Below are 22,119 nucleotides of genomic sequence, written 5' to 3' on the forward strand. Positions count from 1 at the left end.
TTTGATTTTATTATCTGTCATGTATCTGATGAAACATGGCGACTTTTCATTCATTTCATTCGTTACTTTGACTGGACAGGAATACTTCACAGCACATTTAATTTAAAACGTTTTTACAATAATAAGTTGGCTATTGAGGTCAACAAAATGAATTCCGTTTTAAATCCAGAGGCCCCGGAGTTTTATCCTCACTTGACATCAGTTACACAGGTGCGTGTTGCAACAAATTATTTCGACACCTTATGACAACAATGTGCATGTGTTTTCTTCTGAGCAATAATAGTCGAAATCATGTGGTCTGGGATGTTGTTTAGAGAAGTCGAATTGAAAGTTAACAGATTTAGCTGTGCATTGGGTTCCGGGTTTTTAGCATTGAAAGCATCGATTTACTCAATACATTTTTGACAAATTTCGTAACTAGCATACATCAATTTCAAATTTCGACACTTCTTCACCTCATGATCTTGAACGAGCTCTGTGAAGGTGTTTTTTATGTGTGTATTCAGATTGCGTAGAATTTGCTTGATCTCACAATGTTCATAGCACTATCAATCAAATTGAGCTATAAGTTTTATGTTATTTTTCATTATTATCATTAGAGTCAGTAAATGTTAATATTCTTAATGGCTTTATGATTGTCACATCAGATTTCAGCTCAGCTGAAATATTGTCAAGTTAGTTAGAAATTAATAATGAGCTAGTGCGGGGCACACATGAACTTTTTAACTTTTGAAAGACTTAATGTTGTTTTTAGGGTTCTGTACTCAAAGGGTATAAACGGGACCCTATTACTAACACTCCGCTGTCCGTCTGTCTATCATCAGGCTGTAACTCGAGAACCGTGGTAGCTAGACAGTTGAAATCTGTCTAGCTATCATGGATCACAGATGACGTATTTCTGTTGCCGATATAACAACAGATACTAAATCCAAAATAAATAGATATTTAAGTGGGGCTCCTATACAACAAACGTGATTCTATTGTCGTTTTTTGAGTAATTGTATGGAACCCTTTGTGCACGAGTCCAACTCATGCTTGGCCAGTCACCATACCTGATTATAAATGAAGTAGATTCTTCAAGAGTGTTTCATATGAATCATCACCTTTTCATTATATTTTCAATTATTTTACTCTTCTTTTTGTTTACACATTTTACATACATTTGAGTATTCAGACATTGTGCCTGTAAGTCATATCTTTTGTTCAGTATATTTTTTATTTATTTATTTTTAAACTTTATTGCACATACAAAAAGTACAACAGGCGGACTTAATTCCGTTATAGGCATTATATATATATATCTTGCTCCTAAACATAGTAGATAGAACTGCGCGCTTAAGCCAATTAGCGGTATCTCAAATCAGAATTAAATCCAAACAATTCTTTATTTGTATTTACAGTAAGTAAAGGAAGTTTGTGTATAAAATACCTTAAAGAAGCAGAAGTAAACAACTAACAACAGCGGGTTGCATTAGTGTCAGTTTCCAATTTGCTTGGATATTTTTTCATGTTGTAAGAAAAGCGAAGTTTTTCGGTGTTATCTGCTGGTGCACAAATTAATGAACAATGGTAGTCCTTATCTCGTTACAACAAGGTGTTCCAATGGCCAGTTGACTGTGTCTACTATACTGTGAAGTTTCAACATTGAACACACATTTCCATTACACTTCCTTATGGCTCTTCTACACGATGGGCCAACGCCGCGCACTCCAAGAGACACAGCCATGCGGTAGAATTGTTAAAAAAACAGTACCTGGTGGCTAATTTCAACATGTATGTGCCCTGAAAATCAAAGCAACGGGCATAGATAGGACTGAGTGGCAATCGTTTATAAAATATACTCGTAGGGGTAATCGTCGATTGGCGCTACAGGCATACGTAGTGGCTCCTCACTCTATGGCTCTACACGATGGGCCATCGCCGGCCACTCCAAGGGACGCATTTACGCGTTAGAGGGAGCAAGTGATATTGCTATCTCATTCTACCGCATGGCTGCGTCCCTTGTAGTGGCCGGCATTGGCCCATCGTGTAGAGGAGCCATTACCATAGACATCAGATATGAATTCATTATTGACTTTATTATAATGAAGTCAAGTCCAAATCGTAACGCACTATACCGTTGAAATTAACGGTACCATAAAACCCGACACAAGATTAAACGATCCACTGTTTTGGCAAGGACATTTACAGCTACGTTATTTGCATATACTAAAATAGTCATTTTAGTTCATTAGGCCACAAGTGTAAGCTTAGCGCGCCATGGCATGAATATGTAATATACATGTACAACAATACGGCGGCGTCGCAAATGTCTGGATGCGTTGGTAGCATATCGGTTTATGTCAAGGCTAATTTGGGAATTTTTGAATAGCTTTTACAGAAGAATCTTTTTTAAATGAATTTTATCCCCATTTTGTATTAACCATGCCCATTTAAATTCCCAATGACGTTAACTGCCTAGAGCAGTGGTGGGCAAACTTTCTTCATGGGGGCCAGAAAGTTTAGGAAATTTAAGTGGAGGCCCAGAATTGTAGCCAAAATTTATTTTGATTTGCGATAATCGTGGGCCAATGCCATATACTAATTATTTCATAGGACCGGCGGCGGGCCGGATAAAATTCATTCGCGGGCCGGACATGGCCCGTGGGCCGTACTTTGCCCACCACTGGCCTCTAGATAACAAACCATTTTTAAACTGCATGACCCTCTCCAGAGTCTCCGACTACACCTATACGGCTACCACCAATTTGCAACTGACATATTCGATAGCGTGTTCGTAACTTACTTTATATGCATCTCGCTTGTACTCGCATATTAGTGTGAGCGAGATGTATATAAACTAAGGGTCGGTTGCACCAAACTGTTCGTATCGTTAAAGAGTTCGCTAAATTTTTATGTATGGAAATTTTCATAGTAAAGCGCCGGGGCGCGCCGGCTAACGTAGATCAGTCTGTCAAATGTGGTTGGTGCAACTGGCCCTTAGTTACGACGACGTTAACGAATATGTCACACTGCTAAGGCAGTCGTGGTAAGGCTACTTTATCTTGCAGTCAAGTGGCACAACGCATACATACTAGAGATGGGCCGAATATTCGGTAATTATTCGGTATTCGGCATATTTTTCAATGTTTGTATTCGGCCGAAATAGTTTGCTTCGAACTGCCGAATATCTACCGAATAAACAAATATTATTAAGGGTGTCCGCTAGTCAGCGCGGATGCACTTCGGGATCATGTATGAGACGTTTCCGTTTCTTTTTATAAACATTACCGCTCGGTCGGGAGAAGAAGGCTTGAAAACACGTTATGAAAGTACAGACCGCGGACTTGAATGAACTTGCCATCAGCGTTTTAGGCAGTTTTAGCCCAACCGAATATTCGGTTCGATATGAGCTGAATCGAATATTTGGCCGAATATTCGCATTCGGCAAAGTCCATATTCGGCCCTTCTCTAATACATACTCTAAAAAAGTACCGACTTGAGTGAGCGTAAGTGCTTTGAAAAGGCACGCAGCTTGTTTATAATATACATGATTAGTTGATTACTTGATATGCTCGTTCAAATCGAAAGTTTCACAGTCATATTTAATATTATTTATTACGCTAAACTTGAAAAAAATAAACTACGTTAAACTGCGTAACCTGCCACACGCAAAAATCTTTCGGAGCTTATGTGATAAATAGCTCATTATCTAATGATTTTAATATATTGCAGGGTGGATACACAAAAGTGAACAAATCCATCAGATCGTCGAATCAGCTACCATCAGGGGCCTCATATGACCTGTTCAAAACATTCACCGACTTCAACATAGTAGCATGCCAGTTAAGCGAAAATGTTGTTCACCAGTCAAATCAAATAATGATCACCGAATTGCCCGCTGTGAAGTTAAAACGGTAAGTCGTTTCATTTAGCGTATAGTTTTTACTAGCCTCTGCTTGCGATTTCGTCGAATTACTTCCCTATCCCACTTCCATAGTAAATTGAGGGTACTTTACCCAAGACATATGTCCCATAGCTCTTGTGTCAATGAATTAAGAACTATGGGACATATTTTTGAGTAAGATGTCTAGATCCATATTTTTGCACTTGTACATCCATATTTTTGTACAGCAAGGGTAACAATCTAAAGATCTCAAGGTCAGTTCTTTAGGGACTTCGTATGGCGGTTGTAGGGATTATGTAGGTTGAATGTATATCTTAGTGAAAAAAATTGATTCATGCGTACTAACTCAACTTTGTTAGTAGGACGAACTTGAGTGAACCGAAAAAGCAGTGTGGGTATTTGCTTAACAATAATAGTACCTCGAGGGCAACGGTGCGGCAAAGCTAATGTATAATTAAATATGCAAGACACTCGACGTCATTACAAGGTCACGTTTTCGTTTGAGTCGGGTTGCATATCGTATGATAATAGTATGGAACAATGTCAAGGTCCATGCCCTAAATAGCTGTAGTTCTCAAGCTATTTTGAATTTTATTCTTTCAACAATACATCTCATTATCGTCTGTCCTCGGATGACAAATAGCACTCGCTAATAATCACAGATTTTAAAAACCTCGTTTATCATAATATACTTAGATAAAAACTTTCTTTTTAAATTAAAATACGTGCAGGGTGATTTGTTCAGATGTGTCCATACATTTTACCTTAGCCCACACACACAGATATCAATAGCTTTGACGTTTTACACTGAACTATGAAAAATGAAAATAAACAATGATTTATTGGTAACACAAGTAACGCTTCACTTACCGAACTTTAAATAGAAAAGATGTAACAAGTAGTTAATAACATTAATTTTTACCCAATACTCATTATTACAATCTATAATTTTTAATTCAAGCGACCTTATTCCTTAAGCCACAAGGTCCACAGTCCGATGCCGCACATTATACGAGTTCGCAAAACGCCACATGGACAACAAGACAACAGAAACAATGTAAAAACCTTTTCCGTTTTATGTAAACCACCGCAAGGTTGCGACTCGTTCGATTGTCCTCATTTCTCGCGCTATCAATGTCGCTTTATTGTGAGTTGGAGTTATCCTTATATTTGGGCATATAAATAAATTGGCTCGGTCAGGTCTGGCTTAATATTAAAAGCATATCTGTAGGTCTACACTTCGCTGGTCCAATATTACAGGGATCTATGTTATATATTCAAGATAGTTGAAATTCGGCTTAATATCATTATGACAATGTTTACAGTTCGATAAAAGTGAAACATAGAATGTAGTAATATTGGGCCAGCAACTTATTAAATAACTTATATGCAGGTGCTAAGTGTTGGTGGCATAGTTAGAGCCCAATATACTATATTGTATGATTTAAGCTAGCCCATAGTTAATTACCAAGATGCTAAGTTGCCAAGTGTAGGGTTTTTGTTGGTATTATTCTTAACGACAATGGGGCAATGAAGTGCTTACAAATCCTGTAGTACCACAAGTGTAATAATTCATATCTATTTAATATACAATATACCAAAAACCTTTTTTGTTGTAGAATCGACATCGAATACAACACTGACAAAGTGACAGACGCCAATGACAGTATGCTGGACAGAGTGAACATAAACATGGACACTCTGACGGGCGTGAACAAGCCCAGCGAGAAGTTGACAGCGTCGGTGCGCCCGGGGGCTGCCGTCTCCTCCTGGAACCACTCGCCCGTCATCGCCAAGATACAGGTACGAACACTATCCTACACCACAGCAGGCGTGGCTCACTCCGCGATTTCGTCGCTTTGCTACAGGTAGCTAAAAGTACATCCGTTCTACACCAATTTTGGTGGCTAGCCATAAGCCGCGCGTGGCGCTGTCGCCACCTAGCGGACATATCTGGTCTGATCGTAACAGACGCGCTATGTTAGAGAGTGAGTCTTCTGTACTTAATAGTACTATTATTTATTCTGTGACCACAGTGTAAACAGTAAGATGTTTGCGGAAATGCCGACACCGCACAAGAACACAGTAGGGTTATCACAGACTTTTACACAACTACCCAAAATAATATGTGACAGTTAGTAGCACCGAGCTACTAACTATGGCGATGTATGCAGCTCGGGTGCGCGCCCCCCCTCACCCCGCGCACCCCGCACGATTGCCCTGTCTAGACGGCCTCCTCGAATGACTGTATTGTTTTATCCCACCAAAAACATAAATGTAAAAAAGGAGAGCCAAGTTCAATACAAAAATTATGCTTGGCTGTGGGGCTCGCCGCAAAAAGAATGGAGATCTAAATGAGTGCCACTGCCAAGTTCTATGCAAAATCCAAATATGTATTTATAGGAACAAAATAACATTATAAACAAGTATTAAACTCTATTTCTTTGCTTTATTGGATACCTATAACAATTGCTGTTATTTAAAAAAATGTGAGATCTTAAAGTACGTTAGATTTGACTTGGCCAGTTTTCATTATATCAATCATTTTATATATATTGTAATTCTGATAAAACCTGGCCAAGCCAAATCTAACCTACTTTAAGATCTCACATTTTTTTTAAATAACAGCAATTGTTATAGGTATCCAATAAAGCAAAGAAATAGAGTTTAATACTTGTTTATAATGTTATTTTGTTCCTATAAATACATATTTGGATTTTGCATAGAACTTGGCAGTGGCACTCATTTAGATCTCCATTCTTTTTGCGGCGAACCCCACAGCCAAGCATAATTTTTGTATTGAACTTGGCTCTCCTTTTTTACATTTATGTTTTTGGTGGGATATCAATACTTTTTGTAAAGAAAACTAGGCAGGTATTGAGATTTAATGTTTTTTCTTGTGTTTCCGCTGTATGGTTTTTACTTCTGTTCTTTGTATAATTATGTGGTGCCGCGCGCCGCCGACGACACACCGTTGGCCGGTTGTTTAGAGCGTATTACAAGTTTTTTGTATGGGGACACCACTTATTTTTTGACTAAACTTTATTTTAATATAGCAAATATAATGATACATATATTGGGGTAGTTTCAAATATCTGCTTGTAACGGTTCCAACGCTACAATAAAAAAATATTTTTTTGTATGGGGACCCCCCCTATTTTTTAACTTTTTTTTATTTTTAGATTTTTTCCTACGGTTACACACAATAACCGAGCTGGATTCCAAATTTCATCCTTCTAGGTCATCTGGAAGTAGGTTAGGTTTAGGTACTTATATGTCAGTCCCAATAAAAAGTGTTTTTTTTGTATGGGGACCCCCCCTATTTTTTAACTTTATTTTATTTTTAGATTTTTTCCTACGGTTACACACAATAACCAAGCTGGATTCCAAATTTCATCCTTCTAGGTCATCTGGAAGTAGGTTAGGTTTAGGTACTATAAGTCATAAGTCAATCTTAAAATTTACGACTTTTTGACCTTCATACCTTTATAACCGTTTGAGCTAGCTTCATGAAATTTGGGCTTCTAGATATCCTTATGGATATAATTAATAGAATCCTTATGGATATAATTAAACACACGTAGTTTTATGTGTTTACGTCAAAGATGTTTTGAGTTATAGAAGGGTCAAAAGTGGCACCAAGTGGTTCGTGTAATATTACACTCGGCGCTGGCTAGCCAGTTCCTTTGCTTGAACTTGGCTTGACACGCTGCCGCGTGTCTAGATACTGTGCCTAAACTGTCTGAAGCTACTTACTACGAGTGGTGTATCTTACATCAGAAATATAACAATTCACAATACCAAACGCGACGGTCGTATGCAGTTTGAGTTGTGTAATTGCTATGGTTTTCAAATAATGAAGCAGAGTGAACAGTGTTCAGTTCACGCTACCTGAAGGAAAACTTGACTAATAAATAATTCGTTACAATTTGTTTGTCGATTTATTACATGTGTAAATTGCTTTGCGTGTTCATTTAATCAAAATTTTGTTGGAAAGTTACGTATATTAATATGTTAACAAAACGCAACATCAACCAATTTTAAAAAAGACAGTATGTTTTTTATTCATTTAATTACGTAGGTACGTCGTCAACTGTCGTGCGTTTCGAGTCTAAATTAAGACAGCTATACGAGTACATAATGTTTTTTGTAAGTTCCTCATTCTACACATTTATAAATTATTTATAATTTTCATAAAACGCCCTAAAATATTGTATGGCCTAATATATTACATTTATAGCAGAGAAGGGAAGCTCATGTGATCGTTTCTTGACGGCCGTGTGTTTACGTTCATGATTTTTATTGAATTTCTAAACAATGGTAACTCAAAGCACTTGATTTCATAGTCTAGTCTTTATCACATTTATACACGATTAAATTAATTTCTAATTAACTTAGGAAATACAAAATAACAGGAAAGTACAAGGATTTGTTTAGGAAAACATTTGACAGACAGGTTGTTGACATTGGACAGGCGCGGTGACGTTTTGATAACGTTTTAAAAAGTAAAATCCAAAACGCATGAGAAATTTCAAAAATTCATTTTAATGGTTTATATATATATATATATATATTTTAATACATTATGTTAATAAGTTTATGGCAAAAATTTCATTTTTGGTACAAGCTTTTATCGCTGACTGTACTTTTCTTTCCACAGGCAACTAATGTTCATCGAGATTATTCTTAAAACCCCAAACACAATTAGGTTTCGTTGTTTTATCACAGAGTTCCTATGGCCACCTCCGGTCTCCATCATCAGATCAGCTCGATGACACCATAATAATGCATTGTCACCCGACTTACCTATGTATGCAAAATTTCAGCTCAATCGGAAACCCGGAAGTGGATCAAATTTAACTTGCAAGATTTGATTACAGACCGACAGACAACGGTCAGGTGAAAGTAAATAAAAGCTTGTAAAAATAAACGAGAAATATTTCGATACAGACGTGAAACTTGGAATCATAAGGGGAAAATTGCTTACACGTTCGTGTTTCACAAAGAAGGATTGAATGAAATGAATTATGCGGTAGAATGAGATAGCAATATCACTTGCTCCCTCTAACGTACTAATTGTTCCCCCAGAATGGCCGGCGATGGCCCATTATGTGTACAGGGGCCTTAACACATTCAACACCAAGAACCCGACTGTCGGGTACACTGTTCGTAGCGACTACGCGCTACATACGACGAAACCGTGGCTACGCGCTACGAGCGTAACCCGTAGCACTTAGTGGTATTGAATGTGTTAAGAGGCAAAAGACACATGCATTATCCCGTTGTCTGTTGCCAGGTTGCCACCAGCCTGTTGACTCTAATGGCCGTGTTTACAGTTTCAAGGTGAAGGGGTAACGTCCATTTATGTTATGTAAACATAAAGGCTTCGGATTGAGCAATGAAATTTGACCAGGTTTTGCCTGAAACTGGTTTCTTTGGTTGATGAAAGTCGCTTCCGATATACAAAAACTGTATCATTGGCTAATTAGCCAACCAGAGCATCATTTTATCCTGACCAACTAGTCAATAGTCAGGATAAAATGATGCTCTGAGGTTACAGTCAATAAGAAAGTTCGCGAGGCATTATAATTATTCTAAGCATAATTATGAAAAGAGTAAGGCGTGTGCAGGTCGATTTGGACACCTAGCCCGCTTAGTTACTTCCGCAGTTTATCATATATAGCACTGTACAGTCAGCAGCAGAAGTTGCTAAGCGGGCCAGGTGTTCAAAATGATCTTGACGCGACTTTATTGCTAAGAGAATAAGAGCGTGTCAAGATAATTTTGAACAACTCGCCCGCTTAGCCACTTCTGCTGCTGACTGAACAGCAGTTTGCCAAATCGAGTACGCGAAGTTTACCTATCTCTCTGTTACAATTCTCCCTCGCTACCGCCTAGTGCACGCAACGCGACTGTTGTCTTCATTAATTTTACTGTTCCCAATATTTACTAATTTCCATGTATGTATACATAAACTAATATTTTACACCATATTATGTTGTCAAATCGGCTAAAATAGAATGCCTATAATGACATATATACAAGTCGATTAACAAGAACTCCCAGCTAGCTCTGGTGTACCAAGATAGTCCTCCAAACTTATTACCTACCTTAAAAATAATGTGTATATTGCTATAAAATATAATATAAATCGTCATTATACCAAATTAGAAACTCTTTAGTTCAACGTAGTCATACATAATACTTTCACATAATAACACACCGCACAGCGAATTTATTGGATGCATCGCGAGTTGTTACGAATCCGATCAATAATTTATTTGTATTATGAGGACTACATTTCCTTTTACCCGCACGGCTGCCTCTGAAAAGATAAAGACAATGGTTTTATAAAAGCCAGTAAACGGTTATTACTTCTATTTTATAGTTATTTGGTTATCATTGATATGTGACGCGATAATAATGCTTGTGCTAAATTTAAGAAGAGCGTAAGTGCATGCGTGTATTAAGGCCAAAGGGTCGTTTTTAGGGTTCCGCACCCAAAGGGTAAAACGGGACCCTATTACTAAGACTCCGCTGTCCGTCCGTCCGTCTGTCACCAGGCTGTATCTCACGAACCGTGATAGCTAGACAGTTGAAATTTTCACAGATGATGTATTTCTGTTGCCGCTATAACAACAAATACTAAAAAGTACGGAACCCTCGGTGGGCGAATCCGACTCGCACTTGTCCGGATTTTGTTATAAGGCCTAGGATGTAAACAGTAGTTCTACTTACCACTATCTATGTGAGCCAATGACACGGAAATAAGTAGGGTATATATTGTATTGTTTTTATTACATGAATAATAAAAAATAACATGGCCTTACTGGATATGGTGCACTGAGAATCTGATGTCAGCAGTTAAGAGGTAGCGGGTTTGATTCCCAGCTGTGGCAGACTTCACCGTGATGTATCTAGAAATCTAAAGTTTATACTTTTAGTATGTATGTTTGTTTACAACAATTACGTTACGAACTATCGTAAATGGTTTCGATATTTCCTGCTCTAATTCTCGGATTGACTTTATGATGTTTTATGACGTAAAGGTTATTAGGATGGCGAATGATCTCTTTCTATTATTCTATTATAATAATTCTATATGTATGACGTGACGTGACGTGACGTAGTTCGCGTGCGAGTTGTTGAACCGATAAAAGTCGTATGTACGAATAACTGAAAAAATCATTGCTTCAAAACATGCATTACAGAGGTTTATTGACTTAAAAATGGTTGTCTTCTGGTACCGTGATAGTCATTCGTGAAATAAAAGTATTAAGTATCCCGTTGACAACGAGCGCTGTCATAGGGCTCGAAATGTCGAGATGTAATTTAAATATACAGGTCATTTTTGGACCGTTAGCCATTGTGCGAGGTGATTAGGTAGGCCATACTGAACAACTTTTACTATGGGACCAACTCCGAAATCACAAAATTTTTTGGCAGTTCCATACATTTTGGTCGAGTGGATCTCGACGTTTTCTATGGGAAGGCCAAATTTTTTTGGGATTTCGGGGTTGGTTCCATACAAAAAGTTGTTCAGTATGACCTACCTAATCACCTCGCACGTTATGGCTAACGGTCCAATAATGACCCTGTATATGATCCGTTAAATATTTTTATTATAACAATTGTTTATTTGTAGGTGGGATCGACAATGCTAATAGGCGCTAAGAACATACCTCGGCCGCAGCTCTCGTTCAAGGACATGATCGACAACTCGGACAACCTCTGGGTGCCCAAGATCTCCGACAAGCCGAACAGCGTCAAGCCTCTCGCGCTGAACATACTCTACAACGACGAGGGGGAGGCGGTTGGGTTAGTATCTCACTCTATTTATAAGGTCTATAAGATTTAGGGCTGATTTAGACGGCGCGCGAACTAGCATGCGATTTTAGTTGTATTGCGGACTGTTGGTTACGGCGAATTAAACCGACCGATCAAAATCAAAATCCGCAATGTAACGAATCTCGCATCGTCTAAATGAGCTCTTATTCATTGTGTAAGATGTTTATAAGTGACGTCGCACGGGTAAAGGTACCTTATGGCTAGGGTTGCCAACCGTACTATATTATATAGTATTGTACTATATTTTGGCTCTCTGTACTATATATTTTTGGAAAAATATATAGTACGCTAAAATACTATATTTTCGATGAAACGTAAATTACACCCATGTTTAGTATTTTATCTAAAAGTACTACTTACTTACTTGGTTGGCGCAGTGACCCAAAATGAGTCTTGGCCTCCAACACAAGAGCACGCCACTTTGATCGGTCCAGAGCGGTATCCCGTCAGCTTTCGCTGACGCCGAGCTCACGGCGATCTGCCTCCACTCTATCTGCCCAACGGTATTTAGGACGACCCTGTTGGACGGTGCCCAGTTGAGGTCGAGCAGCCAAAAGGGCCTACTTATCTAAAAGTACTATATTTTTTTGAAATGTACTATATTTTTGATGCCTTATTCTGAAAAATACTATATTCCACCAAAAAAAAGTTGGCAACCCTACTTATGGCGGTTGGCGCTTACGCTATTATTAACGCCACTCCTATATTATTGCGGCGCTATGCGACGTAAGCGCCAGCCGCCATAAGGTACCTTTTGTCGTGGAACGTCACATATTTTAGATAATAAGGCGTCCCGAGTTTGACAGCCGAACATTTCGCTGTATGTATGGTGTAATTTTTTTGTGCTAAATTGTGGGCCGTCCATCTGCATTAACTGTCAAATTCGTAACAAGTATTTACACGCCTAATACAAAACAATTAATGAATTTTTGGTTTAATTACATATTAATAAATGTAACGTTCCAGGTACGAGCATCCATACAAAGTGGAACTGGACATATACCACCCGCCGGGCTCGTTCATCGACCCCGACCCGGCGCCCCCCGCGTACCCCAAGCCCCTCGCAGAGACCACGCTCACGTACATCGACACGGAGCTCCAGCTCGACGCCCTGGTGGAGCACCTCACCGGCGTCACGGAGTTCGCCGTGGACGTCGAACATCATTCCTACAGGAGTTATCAAGGTAATTTTAATAAAACTTAGTTGCCGGTGTAACTTATGGGTAGGTAGGTCGAGTATCTGACACACAGACAAAGCAACCTCCAGACTGAGCATAGTAGCGCTACCCCCTCTGCCACGGTAGTTTTACTCCATGTTCGAGCCGAAAGTGTCGTTGTGTGACTTCCGTGTCTTTGAACGGACCAATCACGGCACGGGACCTCGCTCACTTCGTCCCCCGCACTCCCTTATTTTTGGCAGCATCGGTTTCATGAAATAATTGCTCTAAACTCGGTCTAGAGGATTCCTAGTCTATCAAACGCAATGCAATCACTCTTTAAAATGGCTGACAGTGACAACATACCAAAAACATAAACTAATATGTACATGTTTGTATGTCACCAAGCATGAAACTAATAACAAGTTCTGGCTACTACGGTTTTGACATAGTGAAAAGTGAGAAGTGAAACAAACTTCTATGTATTTAACTAAAATAAGTTTTAGAAACGTTTCAGAAACATGAGATATTATTCCCTAGGAATTTATTTTAAGCTGTTGTTATATTTTGTTTTCAGGGATAACGTGCCTTGTACAAATCTCGACAAACGAAGGCGGAGACTTTATCATAGACACACTAGCGATAAGGGAACACATACACAAACTGAACCTAGTGTTCACAGACCCGAAAAAACTCAAAGTAAGTTCATTTTATTCAACATATTTTATGACAGTTTAGCTTAGAGCATTTAGTAAATAGAGACGCCTTGGCTGTCATTTTCTGTACAAAACAGTCTGCCGATTTGCGAGGGAGGGGTACCTCAAATGTGTGGCTATTTGTACATGATTGGTACGTAACATACAAATAGCCATGGCAGATAACCATCAGTCTATACAAAAGTATGCACAACAGGGGGGTAAGCTCTTAAAGGCGGCGGAGCCGCTTATTAAAAGCTCTAAGCAGTTTAGAGATAGCAACAAAATTTATAATAGCAAGCGCATAATTTAACCTTAAACTTAAATTATGCGCTTGCTATTATAAATTTTTGGCGTTTCACAAGGATTGCAGCCTGCAGAGGACAACTGTCGGACATAAAACCCTAAACATAAATATATTTACCTAAGCCTGGTTAGCGTGGTATTCCACCTGTCCAATTTCTTTGTCCAATGTGTATTTTGTCTCACATTTTGCTTACTGAGAGAGTGTGACGCAATGATATTGGACAGATGGAATTAGTATCCGTTTACCGTAAGCTGGTATAGATAACTTTTTTTGAACTGAGCTTGTTCACTTACCTGTACTAACAATGGCATTGTTTTATTACAATCCTATTATCTGCTTTTGTTCTCGTAGGCGCCAACCAATTTACTTACAAAATAAGTTATAATTACATTGCATGTCCATTGAATTTTAAACCTTATTTCTTGTTGAATGGGGTTAAAATGGTCTATAAAGATAATATCATATTCAATCTTTTGAGAAGAGTGCATTCTTTTTTAGTTTCGATGGTCGTTAAATGCAAAAAAGTTAGGTTAGCCATTATTTAGTTAGTGTATTTTGTAGTCTATTGTTTAAAGAAATAGAGTCCCTAATGTATACTAACATTTCAAGTCGGTTATAATCTGCTTTTACTACGAGGTGATCCTAATTTGTGGTTTACCACTCAATGGTATTGTATTCTTGAGACTCTTTGAGTATAGTTCGTAGCTTCGTAACAGAGCCCGGCGGCTAATCCTATTGTCTATTGTTAAGTAAAACCGCACGTGCTACTTACCTGCAAAAAAGGGTCATACTTATTCTATTTGGCACCTGAGCGCAGGCTAGTCCAACGCTCAAAAAACCAGTGTAGGTGCGCTCTCCGATAACGCGCCTTTGTTACGCATCTCGATGACACATTTTAGACTGGTTCTGTAGCGTTCGACTCGCCGGCACTCAGTAACCGAAGTACGCAGGTTTTTATGCAGGTGGTGGTGGCACGTGGCACGAGCGGTTTTACTTAACAATAGACAATAGGATTAGCTCGGGCTCTGTTTGAAACCTACGAACTATAAACAAGCTCAGATCATTCAATTCACACTATAACCGTTAATGTGGCAGGTGTTCCACGGCGCCGAGATGGACGTGGTGTGGCTGCAGCGCGACTTCGGCGTGTACGTGGTGGGCCTCTTCGACACGCATCAAGCGGCGCGCGCGCTCAACTGCCCCGCCAACTCGCTCAAACACCTCCTGTGGCAGTATTGTCAAGTCGACGCCGACAAGAAGTAAGTTTCTATACCCACTCAAACTAGTTTGTCACTAGCGAAAGGAGCGATATTAAAATTTTCTATGGTACAATTACCCTACGCGTCTAAATTTTTTAAATATGCGGCTTTTGTCTACTGACGGAAATGGATTGACAGACCATTTTTTTAAAGAGATTAATAATTTAATATGTCTCTACTGGTCGAACGTCTCCCTTTTTTCCTCAACTCTGATTCTCCAGATAAGGTCCGTAGGCCGTATTACCACACCACATTTGTGTCGCTTAACTTCAAACTCATCCGCATCCGGGTCAAGGGAATCCATAATACACTACGGGGGACGGTAGATGTCGCTAGGGTCTCCTTGATCCACCTCCTTGGTCCGTTCATCGAGTGTCATCGAGATGGAACATTTTAGACTGGTTCTGTAGTGTTCGACTCGCCGGCACTCAGTAGCCGAAATACTGAGCGTCGTCGGCGAGTTGAACGACACACATCGTAACAAAAATATTTATCCATTAGTTCATTTTGAATCTTATTGCAATTTCCATAGGAGTTGTAATTCAATTACCTGGGTAAAGTGAACGAACGATTTTTTATGCAGGTGGTTGTGGCACGTGGTACGAGCAGTTTTACTTAACAATAGACAATAGGATTAGCCGTCGGGCTCTATTTGAAAGCTACACACTATATGGACCGCCCTCGTTGCAGATACCAGCTCGCGGACTGGCGCATCCGGCCGCTGCCCGCCGAGCTGGTGGAGTACGCGCGCATGGACACGCACTATCTGCTGTACATTTGGCGACAAATGAAGGCGGATCTGCTGCGCGCCGCCGCCGGCAAGCCGCAGCTGCTACTCTCCGTTATAGAGCAGAGCCGGCAGATCTGCGGCACCGTGAGTCAGCCCTTTAACCATTTCACATTCCTTTCGAAACTGTAAAACGTAATTCAAGACCAAAAAAGTAAGACAATGTTGCTACTGCATTAATTTGTTTGTAAAATAGTCAATTCCTTTTGATAAATAGTTAAACTAAGATAATTTATTTATTAGTAATTTTACTCCTACTATTTAAAAAAGTACTTTTATTGACTTAATTTTACATAAATATAAGATGCGCTAGTAATCCAGTAAATTTGTCGAATTTTGTAACCTGGCTCTTTTGCGTCAAATCCGGTAGTTCTGATTTTCTGCAGACTTGTTTATGATGTTGGCCCAATGAATAATCCAAGTTTGTGACCTCGAGCGCCGAACGCAACTTTGTCAAAAATAGAATAAACCGCAATTTTTTTTAGATTTGGGCGATTATAACCCTAAAGTACTAGTTTTTGGTAGTAACTTCCTAGGTCGTTTTTAAAGTAGACTAAATTTGCTACAATAAGACACTAGAATTGTCTCTGTACATCTAATATTTTCCGAGATAAAGCCTTTCAAAATTTTATGTTTAAATTTTTATATTTTTAAATATTTTTTCAAAATAGGCACTCATACATTTTTTTATGGAATATAAATATTTTGTAGAACGTGCCGGTGATGAATTCCATATAAATTACTAACCTAACCCTTATATTATAGCTAAGAACTGACGTAAAATTATAAAATTTTGAAAGGCTTTATCTCGGAAAATATTAGATGTACAGAGACAATTCTAGTGTCTTATTGTAGCAAATTTAGTCTACTTTAAAAGCGCCCTAGGAAGTTACTATCAAAAACTAGTACTTTAGGGTTATAATCGCCCAAATCTAAAAAAAATTGCGGTTTATTCGATTTTTGACAAAGTTGCGTTCGGCGCTCGAGGTCACAAACTTGGATTATTCATTGGGCCAACATCATAAACAAGCCTGCAAAAAATCAGAACTACCGGGTTTGACGCAAACGCAAAATGTATAATTTTACTGTATTATAGTAAAAAGTGACAACATTTGTCTTACTTTTTTTGGTCTTGAATTACGTTTTGCAGTATAGGCATTCGATTTCGAACCGTAATTCTCCTAGTAGAGATGCGTGTTTGTTTTAATGGCAAGTATGATGCCGCTAAGGACTAAAGGGTTAAATAGAAATAGATATCGGTGTATCTGTATGTTGAGATGCCTACTAATATCCATATTTAATATTATAAATGTGGCTGTTACCTCCTCACGCTTAAACCGCTTATCCTTAGATTTAATTTCAAAAGTTGTATTTATAACTTCAACTCTATAAATTCACACGTTTCAACAACATCATATCTCTGCCCCCAGACATACAACAAGAAAGTGACTCACGAGAACAGCCACATGCCGCTGTACCTGCGGTCGAAGAAGTCCTTCAACTCGCGGCAGATGGCGGCACTGAAGATGCTGTACAAGTGGAGGGACGCGCAGGCGCGCGAGCTCGACGAGGGGACCATGTGAGATTATTGCCCCATATTCCATTAAATCAACTAAGGGTCGGTTGCACCAAACCGTCGGTCACCTAAATGTGATACAACCTCAGTCTGGAAGAAAACTAAACATTTTTTTTAGTTGGCAACCCTTCCGCAACCCACTGACGTAGCGGCCGCTGACTTTCACGAGGTTTCATTATACATCTCCCTTACCCACTTGAAGTGAGATTTATCGTTTAAGAAAAACTTAGTCATAAACACAGTTGCTGGTTTACGATCTAAACCTAAAATTAAATACAAATTATCAGATACCTGCTACCAAACCACATGCTGCTAGCGTTGGCGGAGACTCTGCCGCGCGAGATCCAGGGCGTGAACGCGTGCTGCTCGCCCATGCCGCCCTTCGTCAAGCAGAACCTCATCACCATACACAGGATGCTGCTCTCGGTGAGGATTTTTATACTTATTTAACGCGTTCACCAACAAGGCTGCCTTGTAAATAGCTTATTGCTAGAGATGCACCGGATATTCGGTTACTATCCGGTATCCGGCCTATCCGGCAATTATTTTAGTATCCGGCCGGATACCGGATAGTGACCTACTATCCGGCCGGATATCGGATAGTAATATTGCTTGATTTCGGGGTAAATAAAATTGGATTTAAGAAACAGTCGCTGTCGTAATCGTACTCGTTTATTATTATAAAACAATGTAGACATTCCACTGAATTGCACGCGCACTCATTTCGAACCTAGAAATGAGTCCGCGCGAATGTTCACTAGGAAACAGGTCAAATTAAAATTAAATATTAAAACCTGCACAATGCGCACCTGAAATACCGACATGTAAGTATAGTTCCTCCGGCCGAATATTCGGCCGATGGGCAGGCCGGATATCGAGTATCCGGTACCCGGCCAAACAACTATCCGTTGCATCTCTACTAATTGCTAATGTGAAATGTAGAGAGAACCCATCTAGCGGGCCGCTGACAGTGTTAAGGTTTACAAAAGGCGTTGAAAGAAGAAATGTTTCTGTCTTTGCATTAAATTACTCTTATTTTAATCTAAAAGGGATGTAAATTGGGTGGTTACACCAGTTTTTTTTTAAATGGCATAACTATGGTTATGTTATGAAATACTGCTTGTGGATGTCGCGAACAAATTACAGCTCACAAATCATTCCGATTTATAAAGAGCAAATTTTGTTCAATATTCACAGTTTCTTCGTGGTGTGAAATAAATTTAAGTATTAAAGACTATAGATTTTATTTTTCGTTGTCACTAGTGACAAATAAACCGATAAGGAAGACATAACGTGAATTTGGTTGTGTGTGTCAGTGTCGGGAGCTGCCGCTGGAGCCCCAGCTGTACCCGATGCCGGCCAGCCTCAGCAGCGCCATCAACGCGCACCAGCCCTCCGCCTTCAACCTGCACGACCTCTCACAATACCCTGAATACAGGTAACCACTAACTTGTATACAGGTTATAATAACCAGTGAGCTTTCTCAGTCTTCAAGTTAGGACGCCAAGTCATTTCGTACATAGACCCGCGATCCACTTCCTGTCTGTATCGCACGCGCGTTCTTGCTGTCCCTCCGAATATATTAGAGGCACATCCACATGCAACCAAAGAGAATACAGTGTATAGAGACGGATTGTCAAAGTAAATTATGTAGCCACTGTATCGACAAAAGATAGCATTAAATGTACTGTAGCTACATAATTTACTTGAAAGTAACTGTATTTCAAATTCTATATTCAAAATATTTGCATTAGTTATGTTTGTCTCCAATTTGTTCAAAGACTTTTGTCAGGTAGTTACACAATTTGTCTGGTTTGACAATGAGTGTGTACATGCTTTGCCTCGCTGCTGTCACGAGTGCAGCGAGATCCTTTGACTCGGCCCCAAAAAACCGACCGAAACCGGAGAACGGCGAGACGAGACAAGGAAGATCGAGACAACACGATAGCAGTCTGTACACACTCGCTCTCGGCCTGTCTCGGGGTGTCTCGACGAGTGTGTACAGCCGGCATTAGAACTGAATTTAGATTATCTTTGCCGTCTTGATATTGGTGGGAGATGAGGGGTTAACGTTGAATGAATGAATGAATGAAAATGAATGAATGAATGAAAATGAATGAATGAATGAATGAAAATCTTTATTTCAGGCAACTAGTGGCCCATACATAAATACCTTAAAACTAGCATACATATTATAAAAATATATTTTAAAACTAAACACTACAAATCACATAATTTAATGCAAAATATGGCGCGTTGAGGAAGGAATGTTTGCCTTTTCACAAAATCTCGACAGACTTTGGACTGTTCTCAAACAATCCCTTCTTCCAGTGAGGAACGCATCAACCTGGACCGAGCGGCGCTGCTCTTCAGCGACACGACCGACTGCCACCCCGACATACAAGCCTTCGTACCCTCCTTTAATACAGACACATATTGTGTTGTAAGTACATGAATAAAGATCTTCCATAACACCCATTCCTATTTATTACCCCGCTCAACGAACAACCCACAGTGATCCACGTTTGAAATTGCAGGTGTCCGATTTGAACGTCGACGCGAAACAGTTCATACCGCCTTATGACAGATACAGAAAATATCGCTCGTTAGCCCAGGTATTTGGTTTTCACTTCACAAGCTCTTGGTCTGCAATCAGTGGCTCGGTTGTTTTACGCGGTAACGGATGATTTGAGCCTTATTTTATAAATAATAAGGTGCAAGTTTTCTGAAACCGATTTAAATCTCTACTGAGGCTAGAGAGCCGCGGCGCTGTAGCTAACAAGACAATGTTTTCACTCGAAAATTAGTTTTAAATATACTTGTCTAAAACTAATTTTCTGAACGCAATTGGCTATTGCATTGTCTTATTACCTTACTAGTCACTATTGACGTTATAGATGGCGTTTAATGTGAACTTTTGAAACTCCCTAGGTAAAAAAAAATCTTGTGAATTACCAATCTCCGTCACTACTGCGAATATTTTTAAGTCTTTTTAAAATAATATTTTACAGATTGTTTGGCTGGACACTTGGGGCTCTGTTCCGTGAAAAGTCGTATGTGGAAATACAAGTTACTTTTTACCACAAGTTTTCACGGAATCAATGACTTTCGCAGGGTTTTAATACATAAACAAAAGTTGATGTTAGTCGCCGTCTATATCGTCAATACCGGCCGTTGTAGAGGCGTCGTAAAGCGGTCTATCGCCCGAGAGTGCCCTACAGTTGCTAGCTCCGATGTATTGTAATACTGAACAATTAGATATGCTTGTAGTTGTTTACAATGTTCGAGCACGCACACATTAACCGTATGAACATGTTCACAGATGGAAGAGATAAGGGAGTACAGAGATAAAGAAGCGAAAATAGCGGCGATAGGCAAAGGGGACGAGTTGATTAAGACAGAAGTTCTCCATAAGTTACAACAGGCTAAGTCACATATAGAAAACGACGAGAACGTCGTTGAAACTAAAGAAAATTTACTTGACGACAGTGCGACGAAACAGCGCAAAAGAAAGATATCACCAGACAGCGTAGAACGCAAAGAAACGAACAAAGTTGATGACTCGAAAAAAGAATTTAAACAAACAAATATTAAGCACAGCAAGCCCGAGGCGAAACCCGAAGTCAAACCATACCTTTACAAACAAGCGAACTACGCAAAGTTCTTCGACCACAACGCTAGGTCGCACAAACAGCCCAAGGCAAAGTTTAAGAAGCATTGATGTTACTATACTTTTAAGTGAAAGTAAGCGATATTATACATAGCAATTTTACACGACATGGTTGTTTTATTATTAAAAGATAATCCTAAAGACGCTGTGCTTATACGTAGGCTTGGTATAATTTATCTAAGGTGGTATCACTAAATTACTTAAAATTAAATCTCAATATTTGCCCCATATACAGAAAAACCATGATAGAAACCCTTTACCTAAATCCTATGGCCGTTTCAGAAACATTTACCTTATAATTGTTTCATACCTAGAGTTCGCATCGAGACAGCTATGGAGACCAGTGGCGTAGCTAGGCGTGGGCAAAGTGGGCCGTTGCCTACGGCCTGTCGCTCCAAGGGGGACCTCGCGCGAGGCCCCTTTGGGCACAGTGAAAGAAAAGAGCCTCGCAGATGCGACTTCGCCCACGACTAGATTAGTTCACGCTACGCCACTGATGGAGACCATGGAGACAGACGACTCAACACTACCACAGAATAAGTAATAGTACTACCATAAATAAAGGAAACTTCCTACGAAACCGAAGTTGGACTGCGATTCGGGGACGAATCATGCGGTCCCTGTCTTATGAATGCGCTATCCCTTTCGGCTAGTTAGGGTCGTCAAAATTCAAGTAATTATCTTATCTATGGTTGTGCACGCAAAGGGACGCCAAGTTTGCGTCAAATTTGGTAGTTCCTTGTTAGTTCAAGTTATAGGTATCATGATATAATATAAATTAATAATATAACTTGCCCTAGTTGCTAAGAGCAGGAAGAATAGCATAGATTGGACCTGGGGAGCCAATCCCTTACCCCTCCACTCCGCTTTTGGGGGTAGGCACGGTACGATCTCGTGGGTACCGGCACAGAATAAATAATAGTACCTACTAGGT

The 22,119-nt window shown here is 39.5% G+C and overlaps 1 protein-coding gene across 1 annotated transcript; it reads left to right on the forward strand.

Annotated features, from left to right (window-relative positions):
- The first annotated feature begins 39 nt into the window (after positions 1–39).
- Positions 40–21,289, forward strand: LOC134678303 (exosome complex component 10 homolog). The gene is made up of 14 exons (XM_063536798.1): positions 40–210; positions 3,715–3,896; positions 5,506–5,689; positions 11,532–11,704; positions 12,701–12,918; positions 13,469–13,590; positions 14,989–15,152; positions 15,843–16,026; positions 17,370–17,518; positions 17,803–17,941; positions 18,832–18,953; positions 19,847–19,958; positions 20,053–20,130; positions 20,838–21,289. Exons 1-14 carry the CDS (start codon positions 148–150, stop codon positions 21,234–21,236), a joined length of 2,289 nt encoding a protein of 762 aa, XP_063392868.1. The 5' UTR covers positions 40–147; the 3' UTR covers positions 21,237–21,289.
- Positions 21,290–22,119: the final 830 nt, after the last annotated feature.

This window comes from Cydia fagiglandana, chromosome Z (assembly GCF_963556715.1).
Source record: "Cydia fagiglandana chromosome Z, ilCydFagi1.1, whole genome shotgun sequence".
NCBI lineage: Eukaryota > Metazoa > Arthropoda > Insecta > Lepidoptera > Tortricidae > Cydia > Cydia fagiglandana.

Coding starts and splice junctions, on each gene's coding strand:
- LOC134678303 (XM_063536798.1), top strand. CDS start 148: ATGAATTCCGTTTTAAATCCAGAGGCCCCGGAGTTTTATCCTCACTTG. Junction 17,519..17,802: donor GAGCTCGACGAGGGGACCAT/GTGAGATTATTG, acceptor ACAAATTATCAG/ATACCTGCTACCAAACCACA. Junction 19,959..20,052: donor ATACAGACACATATTGTGTT/GTAAGTACATGA, acceptor TTGAAATTGCAG/GTGTCCGATTTGAACGTCGA.